This window comes from Xiphias gladius, chromosome 19 (genome assembly GCF_016859285.1).
Source record: "Xiphias gladius isolate SHS-SW01 ecotype Sanya breed wild chromosome 19, ASM1685928v1, whole genome shotgun sequence".
Taxonomy (NCBI): domain Eukaryota; kingdom Metazoa; phylum Chordata; class Actinopteri; order Istiophoriformes; family Xiphiidae; genus Xiphias; species Xiphias gladius.
Genome location: NC_053418.1, coordinates 981745 through 994399, shown reverse-complemented (window position 1 = coordinate 994399; position 12655 = coordinate 981745). Strand labels below are relative to the sequence as shown.

The following is a 12655-nucleotide window of genomic DNA, read 5'->3' as shown; positions in this document are numbered from 1 at the left end:
TTTGACCCAAGCGCAGATATAACAAACCCCCCCCAAGACAAACTGTGATGGATTCTGAGTAAAATGGTGTTTTCCCCTTCTGGCACCTGTTGACCCGCAGCTGCAGTTCCTGTCGAGGAATTTTTTCCAAGAAACAAAGAACTAAACCTACCAAGGACTAAACTCGCTGCAGAACCACACATTGGAAAAATAAGCCGATGAAGAGATGAAACCTGTGACACAGTTCCACCACAAGGGGGCACAACAGGCTTTCTGATAATACCAGCCTGTGCACTGACCTGGTGAATCATACTTGACTGTCCAGACTAAAGTCACTCTGCTGGAAACATCTGAGACAAATGGGGATGTTTTGGGGTTTTTTTTAGGAAATTCTCAAGCATTTATTTACTCGTCTCAGAAAGGATCGCTCATATGACGATGCTCAGGGTTCAGCTGTAGCGGGTCCGTGTGCTTTGAGCTGGTGTCCGGCAGGAAACGTCAGAGGGAGCCGCCCTGGTAGCACCACTTCTGTTCAGATTTCATGGTGAGATTGAGTTTTCTTTCAGGCCCTGGGAGCGTTGGCTTTGACTTGTAAGCATGTTTCCACGTCCGATCTGTTGACATCAGTCTGGTTCTGTGGTGGCCCATGTGAAACCCTGGACTTAGTCCTTCTGTGCTGCATCCCTGGCTTGGATAGGAACAGAGATTTTTCAGCCCTGAAGTGAAGTCAAACCTTTCCAGGCATCACCCGGAGCGTGTGATGTAGTCTAGATCAGATGCCCTGGACTTGAGACACTTTGCCAGGCCTTCGTTGCAGCCGCCCTCAGTCGCTGCCTGTTTGTGGGTCCTTCTGCCCTCAGTTTTGTCTTCAGGAAGTGAAAAGCCTGCTCAACTGGGCTGAGGTCAGGTGACTGACTTGGCCATTGAAGAGTATTCCCTCTCTTTGCCTCGAGAAGCTCTTGCGTTGCTTTCTCAGTATGCAGGCTATTTATGGAAACACTTCTCTTGATGGTAGTGACTGAAGTAATTTGACAAATTCTTGATGTGAATGTAAATTGTTAAGGTTGAACTCTTTTATAATGAATTCTGAACAAATGATAAAAATTATAAATCATTCATCAAACCTTTTGTAGCCCTTTAATTTGAAAAGATTTGTGGTTTACATTACTTTCAAAGACAGAATTTTATACTTTGTTTAATCAGTGCAAATGAGGTGGGCAACAATTAGAAGGACTGAGTGACAGTTTAAATGCAGATGAAATATTAAATATGATAATGTGTGGTACTGAAAAAGCCGATGACCAGACAATTGTGGATGACAAGCAAACAGATAATATTTCAACCTTTTTTTGCTAATACTTAAAAATCGATATCAGTTGGATAAGCATAATAAAAAAATGCACTTGTTAAAGACTTAAAGTTATGATTCAATTAAATCGTAACAATAACCCAGTAACTGACAATTAACTATTTAAAAAACCATGTTCATATTTTCAAACTATGAAAATTGGGCAGATGTTAAAAATGTCAAAATAAAAAACGCAACAAACCTGTAATTCTCGGGCAAAAAATGCACATTAGGAAGAACCTAAATTAAGTCTCACACAATCTTACATAAAATATCTTCAGAAAACAGAATGAGCATTAATTATGAAATCAATCACAAAAATTGGTCCCATGACGTCCGCTTCTGTTATAAGCCGCCGAGGCAGCATTCAGCCTGTGAGCCACGGAGCGGACTTCTCTTCAGGCGCCTCCCTCCGCCGCCAATTGTTTCTGTCGTGTAGCAGTGTGGTTTGTCTTTGTCAGGTCTCATCTTTTCCGCGGTGTCCAGTATCTCTGGGATCTGATGTGTGTCCGTGATGTTGAGGACGACACGTCTTCCTCCCCGGCTCTCACAGAGCCGCTGGATGTCTTTGTTTGCCTTTAGAAAGTGGACGACAGCTGGAGCTGTTGGATCTGACTCCAAAGTGAACGGAATCATGTTGGAGTCATCGACTCGAGAGCTGAGAGTCTTCTGGATGGTCTCTAACTCTCCCTTGTCTTCATCAGCGAGGGGACCCACGGGTAGGACCAGGATGAAGGCGTGGACGCCCTGAAGATCACAGAGGGAGATACACCTGAATGATTCCTCCTGTCACCTCTCCCTGGTGTCTAACACACTCGTGTTGGGTGACTGACCTAAAATGGCCTTGGCTGCTGACGTCTTCCCTGCTCCTCTCCGCCCCCACAGAACCAGGTTTCCAGGAAGGTTTCTCTGCTGTCACGCACAACGTTCTCAGTCTTCTGCATTAACAGTCCGCGGTCACTTGTAAACATGTCGTAGTACCTTCCATCACAGGCTTCAAGCAGCTGATCCACGTTTACATTTCTTTCTTTCTCCTTGTGTGGTGTGACGACCGTTGAGTATTTAAAAGCATCTTGACAAACTCAGGATGAAGCTCGGTGTTTTTTCTGTTCTCCTCGGTGAAATCAGAAGGCTTCACTGACAGCAGCAGAACATTTGGTCCAGGGAAACGCAGATTCCTGCATGTTTTCACCTCTCTTCTCACTCTGTGCTCAGACAAAGTGAAGATGTCTGGTGTTCTTACTACTGTTAATGGTTTTTCTTTCCACAGAAGACCTGACATTGCCTGGTTGGTGATGAAAACCTTGGTCGCTGACGATGAAGTCACAGTTTTTTGGGTTTTTTTGTCCCCACTTTTCCCCAGTGGCACAATCCTGACTGGAGATGCTGTAACACAACAGAGACAATGATGAAATGATACAAAATGATCTTGGTGATTTCGGTAATCGCAGGTGGACAGTGTGTTGTACGAACACACATGAGGCTGAAATCACTCCACTCGATCCAGTCGGTCATCTGTGGGCGCAGGCAGGGTTTTAGTGACATTCATGGTCCCCAGATCTGGTTAAAATGGGATGTGTTTGTATTATTCACAGTGAACCTGGGTTTAAAGGTGAACTAACACAATCTCCTGTAAATGATGTCCATTGATGGGATGGGAATGTGCTGTCGATGTTAGCTTTAAAAAAATCTGCATAGACGTGAACATTCATGTTTCTAAGAAAAAGCGGCATCGCATTTCCCTTAAACTCTACCTTGCAAATGCAAAGTAGCGAAATACAAATGTGCCAGGTAAGAGGTGCTAAGTTGTCAAATGATTTCACATAAAATTGTTTTCATTTTATTGCTTTTCAATGGTGCAGAATTGTGGGATGTGTAGAGGAAAATCTGCAGATAAGTGAGATGACTTTACTTACCGTGGGACAAGTTTTGTCGCTGAGCCTGAGAAGGATCGAGGCAGTGCTTGAACCACACTTATCCCTGGGAAAAAAAATGACATCATTAATGAGCAGTTTATTGGTCTGATTTAATAAAGGAGAATTTGTTTGAACAAAGTTTTGGTTTCCTTGTCAGAGTTTGTTTCTGCACTTACCGGCAGCTATAACAGTATCTGTGAGAGAGGTCTGTGTTTTCTTTGGTTTTGGGCTTTGATGATCACCCGGTAAAGTTGCCGTTGTGTCCTCAAATGCGTCATAGCAAACATGATCTCCATTGTTCTCTTTTACAATTTGAACCAAAACATGAGAGAAAATATTTAACGAAAGCGGCTGTAAGTTGGTCCAGCGCCGAGATCAGAGAGCTGCTCTCCCTCTGAGCCGAGGACCAGATAACCAGGCAGATTTCAGGAGCGTGAGGGTCGTATCATTATACCTAACCTAATGTTCTTTTGGTCTGGGCCCTGGCTCGTCTGACTGAAGCCACCAGACACATTAACTTAAAAGTCCCCTGTGTCTGAGTGGCTTGACACAAAGCCGTCGCTCTAAACGCTCGATGAAGCCAGCGATGTGACGTATTCCACGTCCGAAAAGGGGCCCCGATGATCCTGGGGCCTGAAGCAGCTTTGAGACGGCCCCGTGTGACATTCTCGACTCGTGTCAATCTGTTTCGTGCTTTTCTCAGATCTGTGCCGAGCTCGTTGGACTTTCCCAGTGTCATGTTTGTGGCTCAGTCTAATGTGTGATGTCAAACGAGCTAAAGCTGCAACAAGAAGTTGAATTAATCGGCAAGTATATTCAGTCATCTGCTGTTTGTTTTGTCATTTATGATTGTTACTAAAATCAATTTTAATTTTGGACTTTTGCTTTGGATAAAACGAGCGGCAGCGTCACTTTAAGGCCTGGGAAGATGTGACGGGTGTTTTTCACTACTTTTTGATATTTGACAGATTAAATGATTAATCAGTTAATCGAGGAAAACAACCGTTTGATCCGTCAATAATGAAAATAATTGTCGGTTTTGGCCCGAAAACAAGGTCTGGTTGTGGAGACACAGAGAAGCTGAAAATTTCTGCAGTAAAACACAACCACTGGCAGGAAGTCGAGAGGCAATCGCACAGTTAAGTTAAATCTGATGTAGAACTTTTTATGCCTCCAAAGTTTCTAATACACGGCGCCGTCAGTGGCTGGATCTATATTTTTGACACATCAGATTTTGTCATATTGTCGGAAAACCCACAACAAAATTCTAAAAGAAAGTAAACTGGTTTGTCTGTTTGTGTGTTTGCTTGTTTTGACAGAGAGGAAGCATCAACGCCTCTTACAACTACATGTAAACTTCTGACTGCAAGTGTGGATAAATAACAAGAAAACTAAAACCAACATTAATGTCTGACACAGTCTGACACAAGGAGCAACATCAGTCAACACACGTCACACATACAGGACATAAAACACGATCTCATCGCAGACAAGTCCAGGTCACGTGTCGAGTCTTCGTGTTGGCATGTGGAGTCGGACTTGAGTCTCCATCGTCAAGCCTGGACTCGACATGGATCATTAGAACCGGCATTTTAACGTGCGTGTCAGTTAAAGGCCGGTGTCAGTTTTGTCAGATCATAATGACGTTGGCCTCCTGTTGCTCCGTTGTGACCTGCTGCGGCGGACTTTGGTATTTATGAGCCCGAGGCTGCCACCTGGACTTCTTCAAGAGGCTGCTGATGCATGTTGGGACATTTTCAGGGCGGGTCCTGAGCGCCCACTACTCTACATGGGCTACTCTTTAACACTAATTATCTGTCAACATTTCAGCACATGCTGTGGGTTTTGGCTGAGACAAGAAGTCAACCACCTTGTTTCCCATCCCACTGGTGGGAGTTTAAAACGCAACAGAACTGTGCCGAGTTTAAAAGCAGATTGTGAAAGTGAGGGATTTTTTTTTTTTTTTGTCACTTTAAGATGTTTGCATTCAGATAATTGATCTTTATCATTTAGGCAGCAAATACAAACCCCTGTAAACTTTTCTGTGATCAATACTACCTTTGTGAAACATCCACTCAGTTGTTGTTGTAGGCGGAAAGAACGTTAAAACCACCATCTGAAATGCAGCACCACCTCCAAATGTAAGCTAAAGTTCAGTTTCCCTTCTCGTTTTCACGGACACGTACGTCAACAAGCAGGGAAGTGAAATGCCGTTTCTCAGGACAGATGTTTCAGGACACTGGGCGCGTCCAACAAAATGACAGCACAGCTGTAAATAAGGTGCACAAGCTGTTTAAATGGACACTGCCCATAGATTCAGTGCAGTGACATGTGCAGTCGTTACTGTCCACGTAGTGGACCCAGGCCTGTGGTATTTACAACGTTCTATGAGGGTATTTATACCGGTAAACTAAGGTCATGGAGTCGTACCAGTATTTCCAGTGTTTCCTAGGAATAAGTAAAGGAAGAGCTGTAGAGCTCGCCACGGTTTAATATGTCGTGTTTTTCATTTTTTATGCTCTGCGTGTTTTACTGGTGTTTTTCTACTAGTGTACAGGCGTATACTTCATACTTACACGCTCTCGTTCTTCTTCTGTGTTTCGGTGAGCTAAAGACGATGTCGAGTCCTATTCTCTTCCATCCTTCCAGTTAACGTGAGCACTGTGGCTGGGCAGAGAGAGAAGTCAACGCTTTTACCGGCAGAAAATCTGAACCGTCTTTCCCTTGCCTCGGCCAAGGAGGTCAGGTTTTCCCCCGTGTCTGTCTGTTGGTTCGTTGGTCGGCAGGATTATGCATGAAGCACTTAGCCGACTTATACCGAACTCGGTGGAGGGATGGGACATGGGTCCGGGAAGATCCGGACCACCTACTATCCACCAGGATGGTTTTCTCTGAAGTCTGGTGTATGTCGTTTGAGATTGGCCTTGGCGCAGCTCTGCGCTCTACCGAGCGTCTTTTCTAGTTTTGCGTAGTGTCGTGTTCACATTAGCCATTTTTTTTTTTTTTTGGTTCGGTAGGGGGAGATTTTTGTCCCAGCCAATCAGTATCCAGTGCAGAACTGAAAAAGTTACTCGATTGATTGATCAGTCAGTTATCGGAGGATTAATTAAGTTCATTTTTAGAATGACCAAATACTCCCTCGGTGCAGCCTCTCAGTTGTGAGGATTTTCTGCTTCTCTTTGTGTTCTGTGATGGTAAAGTCGAATATCTTCGGGTCTTGAGCTGTTGGTTTGACAAGACATCTGAAGATCTACCTTGTCACTAGGGAAATCCTTATCTGCACTTTTCACTGTTTATTCGCATTTTATAGACCAACCAATTAACCGACCAACCGAGAAAATAACTAGCAGGTTAATAGCCAGTGAAAACGACCGCTATCTGCTGCGGTGATGCCGCGATGCACCCGTCCCGTCGATGTCATGTCAGGTGAGGTTGTCAGCAGCAGTTCACGTTTGTCATGCAGATCCACGAAATACGTCGATTTCAGGCGTGTTGCTGACTCGAAGCAACCTGTGCAGCTGCAAACATCTCGTCCACGCTCGTCTCCATTTTTTTGTCATTATTCTTCTCTCCCTGGTACAAGATGACAATCCCGCCCACAAAGCTCCGACTGGCTCGGGTGTTGTCCAACCTGGGCCACGGGCAAGGCCTTTTTGAATCGCTGCAAAATTCACATATGTGGGCGGCGTATTACAGGTCTGGAACCAGGTTTCTGAGAGAGCTTCAAGATCATCAGCAGTCGGCTGGGTTTTAGGAACAAAGGTCCGTATTTGTGGACTGTAGAAAAATCACTGAGTCTGTCTTTCAGCTAACTGTCACAAAGCCTAGAGTCCCTATATGGACCTGGTATACGTGCTGTGGTATAAATATGGCTATAGGTTCTTCAAAACATGCACATTTTGTAAATCTGGGCCTGTTAGCTGACACAGTTTCCACCCCTGCTTAACAAATCCAGATGTTTTTCTTTTAAGTTTTGAGCTTCCTGATGAGAAATAAGGAGGAGAATGAGGAGCAGCTGGGATCTAAACCGTTAAAGGTCCTGAAACCTGTGGATTTATAGATCTCTCTCCTGCAGCTCCGCAGGGTTTTACACGTTCATCACATCTGGGTCAGGAGGCCCCGCATGCCTGCGGCGGTGGGGGACAGGCGTCTGCATGTCTACTGTCAGGACGGACGCATAAATACCTGGATGCCCAGATGCTGCTCCCACCGTCAGTCTGTCTGCAGGTGGAAGGCAGAAGAGGAGGCTGAGAGACGCCAACATGGTCCCACTGAGGCTGGTCGCCTTCGGCTGTGAGTATCTTCTCCGCTCCTCGGCTTTAGTCCGAGTCCGTCAAACACGCGGCGTTTCACGACCCCGATTTTGTTCGGTGGGTTTTTAGTCGTGACATTTATGCTCTTTCGGGGAGTCCTGGCAAATTCTTGCACAAATACGAGACAGCGGTGTACGGCGTCTTCGCTGCGTTGGAGTAGAGTCATGTCTAAATGTCGGAACGCAGATTGCTGTCCCACGATGAGACGCACGGACAGGAACTGTGGACCTACTCGCAGCTGGAAAAAAAGAGAGAGAAGGAAAAAAAAATCGGATCATGCTGAGAGACCGCTCGGGAAAAAGATAGCAAGCCCTTTAAAAAAAAACGTAGTTTCATTTTTTATTCTTTTGAGTGTTTTGACTCCTCTTACTTTGGACGCCATGATGCTGTTCACACACTTACGGAGCTTTATGGCTGAAACTGTGTTTTTCATTCGCTGATGATGGAGCAGTAACCTGTTCCCTCACGCTTTTAATCAAACTTGACAACAAACGTTCTCCTTCTAACTAAGAGGATGTTACAGCGCGACGTTACTACACTATTTGGCATTCATCTCGTTTCGCTGTCTACGTGTGGAAACAGGGGGTTTTGATACATACTGTGTGTGAGAGCTGAAGGTGAACTGATCCAACGGATTGTGAGATTTTCTGAAAACACAACTTCCAGCCACATTCGGACCCTCGTGACCTCTGATGTTTAACGTCCAGTATTTAGAAAAGCCATGATTTTACTGTATATTTTTTGAGCGAAGATATCCATCATCTCAGATTTACTTTCATGACAGCTGTTGTCGGACCAAACACCGCTGTTTTGTTTTCAAATCTCAGTCTGACATCCAAATGTTATAAATGTTTCACTGTCAATTTATTATGCAGCAGAATAAAGTGGTTTGAAGTAACGCAAACTTGTGCTGTGTTTTCAGTGCTGGCTGCAGCTTGGTACTTGACTCGTGCCGCTGGTAAGAACTGATGTTGGGCCGTTTCAATATGAATAAAACTGACCTGACGTTTGTTGAAAAATGTTTTGCTTAATGACTGCTGATGGAAATTAGTCTGTCACCAACATCTTTCCTAACACACTCTCGTAACAAGTGGATCCACATGCTGTTAAAACAAAGTGCAGGAGCCTCACGGAAGCACTGACCAGTAAACGATGAGGATGAGGATGATGAAGTCATTTCTTGTAGTCTGACCTGTGTGTGTGTGTGTGTGTGTGTGTGTGTGTTTCAACAGAGGGAGAGGTCATCTACGCCTGTCACAACGACACTGCTGTGATGTCATGTGGTAAGACACCATGGAGAAACACACCCGTCTTGCTATTCTTACGGGGAACCCTCACTGAACGCATTGGTTATCTTTCCGCTCTATCGTTACCGCGACGGGAACCTAAACAGTTTTTTGTTTTCAGATCCACCAAACAAGACACGGCGTGTTGATCAGTGAGCTGTAGAGGAGCTGGTTGGTTGGTGGTGGGTGCCGTTGCCTTTGGACAGAGTCAGGCTGGCTGTTTCCCCCTGTTTCCGTTCTTTGTGCTAAGCTAAGCTAACCAGCTGCTGGCAGTAGTGTTCACGTTGAATGTAGCGACGTGAGACCGGGATCGGCCTTAACGTTTAACCCTGAGCAAGAAGGCAGACACACGTATATCCACAGATGTAACGCTATTCCTTTTAACCTAAAATAATCGGTTGAACTGGGTGGTGGTGGTGGTGGTGGTGTTGGGGGGGGCGTGATCACATTCAGGTCCTCACAGTGTCTGCAATATACACACGGGGGTTAAATCTGCTCTGTGTATCATTATCACAGAGATCAACGGATCATAAATCGTGGCTGTAACAAGCCTCCCCCACAGGATAAAACCCTCGATTTTCTTATCGTCTTGAAGGTTGGACATCTGATCCTGTAAGTCAGAGACCTCCCAGCCCACCAGGGGCTCGTTGGACAAATAGGAACAGCAAATAGGGCAAAGCTATCAGGAATGTTTTAGTTTACTGTTGGTTTGCTGCACAGCGTCTGGTAGGCTCCACACAACACACTGATAATGGGAGCGAATGGGATCGATTTAGCAAAGAAAACTCCCAAATGAAATGTCTTCACTTTGTGACGCTTCGCGCTCGTGTCTCCCCCAGACGTCGGCAGCAAGATAAACCTGGAACACATCCTGTACAAGGTCGGCGTGGGGACCAGGTGTGGGGAGGGAAAACGCCACCCGGACGACGGGCCCGACACCTACTGCTCCTTCCCCTGGGCTGAGATGGTGGTGGAGGATCTGTAAGAGAACTCACTTTCAGCCCCATGTTGTGAAAATAAATCTGGTCAAGTCTAAAGTCCAAGACGAGCAGATATGAGGAGGAAACGTTCTCCCGTCTCCTCTGCAGAGTCTCTGTCAGGTTTCCTGTCATGTTAAACGGGGAAACGAGGTGGGAGCCCTTGTTTCAGGCTTGTCAGGGCTCCTGCCGTAACAGTCCGGTTCATGACGGTCTCGGATGAACATGAAACTGTCCACGGACGAACCGCTGGGTTAGAAATTATCTGCTTCTTTGATTTAAAAAGTCAAAGGCAGAAGGAGCCTAAGGAGAGAGGTCAGCTACGATTCCCAGGGTGCATTTCAGGATGACGCATCCGATCCTAGAGCTAAACGTTCTGCTGTTGAAGCTAAAGGCTAAACTTTGTAGAAACCCGATTAAACATTCAGCAGTTTAAAATCGGTTCACATTCGGATTCTGGATCAGATCGGGACGATTTGAGGGGCTTAAGGCTTCAAACCTCTGACTGGCTGCTCCATAGCAACAGCAGCTGAGGCTCATGGGTATTGTAATATTTAGGAGACAGAGAGAAAAACTGATTTGTCAGAAACAAACTGTAGATAATTCAAATGATGGTCAGAACTTGAACCTGTTACATTGTCCAGGAGTTTCCTTCTCAACCAACATTAAGGAGATGACTTCAACACTTTATTTTACTGCTCCTGTATTTTCCAGCCAATTTCCTGGAAACTTTCCCAACAATTTCCTAAAAATGAGCTGGTGTTTAGCAGTAAATTACTAGATAGATCTTCTGAATTTCGATTCCTCATGACTTCGAGCTGCCTCGCATTATTGATCCGCTCGGTGATCGGTAGATATTCACGAATTAAGAATTTTTGTTTGCCCTTCTCAGAAACTCTGATGGACGCTCAGGAACTTTTTCTTCACTGACCTGCTACATCATTTTTTATTTTTTTCTTCAAAACTCAAATGTCAGGCGCAGCCACTCAGTAACTGTAGCAGCTAACGCCTTCTCCACTTCCCTTGTCAGTAGTACCGGACTGCGTCGGCCCGTCTGGGAAGAATCAGCTAAACGCCAGCTCTTTTTTAGGACATTTTTTTGGGAAGGTTTCCAGGAAATTGGCCGGAAAATACAGGACCAGTAAAATAAAGCGCTAGCAAAGTTTCCACAGACTTCGAAAGTGTGAATTTAAAGGGTGGAGAACAGAACCGGTGGCTCCGCTCACTGGTGCCGGTTCCGACCCTGTTTCCTCTCTCTGCATCTCCAGCTGTGGCAACAGGAAGTCCTGTGAGGTCCCGGTCACCGAGCTGGTGTTTGGCGAATATCCCTGCAAGGAGCAGACCAGGTACCTGGAGGTGTCCTACACCTGCGCCAAACCACCCCCCCCACCTCCACCACCACCTCCAACCAAGCCCGACTGTACGTACGAACACACGCATGCCTTTGTACCCGTATCCCCTCACTGACATAATTCATTTCCTAGTCCCTTGTAGACCGACCCGGAAGTTGGCGTCGCTGCGGTTCCCTCGGAGACCGGCCAGGGGGATTTGTCCATTCTCAAAGATCCTGAAGCTCACCAGTCTCTCGTGTTCTCTCTGCAGGCGAAGACGCACCAGCCGCCGAAGCCTGACGCTTTTAAAGCGCCGTTGTTCCTCGCTGTGGACGGAACAGTGTGAGCGCACATCGGCTCCACGTCCGACGACGGCCTGGTCAGCCGGTTGAGTCTCGGAGCTCCAATCTCACCAAAACCCTGCCCCGCTTGTCGTCCACGCGCCAACGAACCGAGGTCTTAGATGAGAGTTCGGATCTTTGAAAACACTCCTGACGTTTTCCACAGTGTCTGGGCGGAGGCCGGAGTGAATCCATGCATTAGACGTTTTTAAGCTTCTTTACTGCAGAAGGATTTGAAGTCAATAAAATAAAAGTCTTCCTCCCACATCAGTCGTACCGTGTTTCCTTCCGTCCGTTGCTCCGCATCTTCAGGCAGAGCGCAAACAGTCTCGCCTCAGGGTCCATTTAGTAGCTGCTCTTTCTATCAAATCGCATGACCTTCACCAGAAGATGAAGTTTCGGTGTTTTTGTCCGAGTGCATTATGGACTTTTGATCCATGATCTGTGTCTGTGTTAATATTGGTATTCGTTGTATGAATGACTTTTTTTTTAAAGCACCAGTGAGTTAATCGGTTGAACAGTTGAGAATCGTTGTCGTCCTTCTCTTTTTTTTTTTAAATCAGTTTTCTTTTTTGAACAATTAGTCGATTAAACGACCAGTTTATCGACAGAAAATGAATCGATTCATTGTTTATTAATTTGAATAAAAGCCTCTTATAGTGTTGGAAAAGTCACAGTCACTTTCCAAACAATGCTTTCAAAAACACTGATTGTTTCCCACTTCTGTAAATTCAGAAAAAAAACAGCTCAGTATTAAAGAAGCGTATCTCCAACTGAAGACTAACGTGTCTTCCCCACCAGGTGGCGCTGTCAGCTCCAACAGGGTTTATTACCATTTTATTTTAGTCTTTTAAAAGTCATATTTGCCCGGTGGATTTCAATGTCATCAATCATTCTGCACCTTAAGGCCTAAAGGGGAAATCAAACTTTTAATAGACGCATTTCGTGACCATTGGTACTTTCAGGTTGCACATAAATGACCCGTGAATGCGATGAATTGCTGAATTTATTGAATTCTCGAGGTCCCCCTCGACCCGGGTAGAGCAGCGGCCGGCTTACAACCGTTTCGCCTGGGGGGGCGGCGGCCCCGGTGGGTCCCCCGGGCACGGCGCCGGCTCCGTGTAGTGGGTGGACCGGTTCTTGCCCATTCGTTCACGTCAATGC

General features: G+C 45.7%; 1 protein-coding gene across 1 annotated transcript; it reads left to right on the top strand.

Annotated features, from left to right (window-relative positions):
* Positions 1 to 8829: 8829 nt before the first annotated feature.
* LOC120804887 (L-rhamnose-binding lectin SML-like) lies at positions 8830 to 11496 on the top strand. Its single transcript, XM_040154609.1, has 4 exons — positions 8830 to 8839; positions 9682 to 9823; positions 11088 to 11271; positions 11422 to 11496. Exons 1-4 carry the CDS (start codon positions 8830 to 8832, stop codon positions 11494 to 11496), a joined length of 411 nt encoding a protein of 136 aa, XP_040010543.1.
* Positions 11497 to 12655: the final 1159 nt, after the last annotated feature.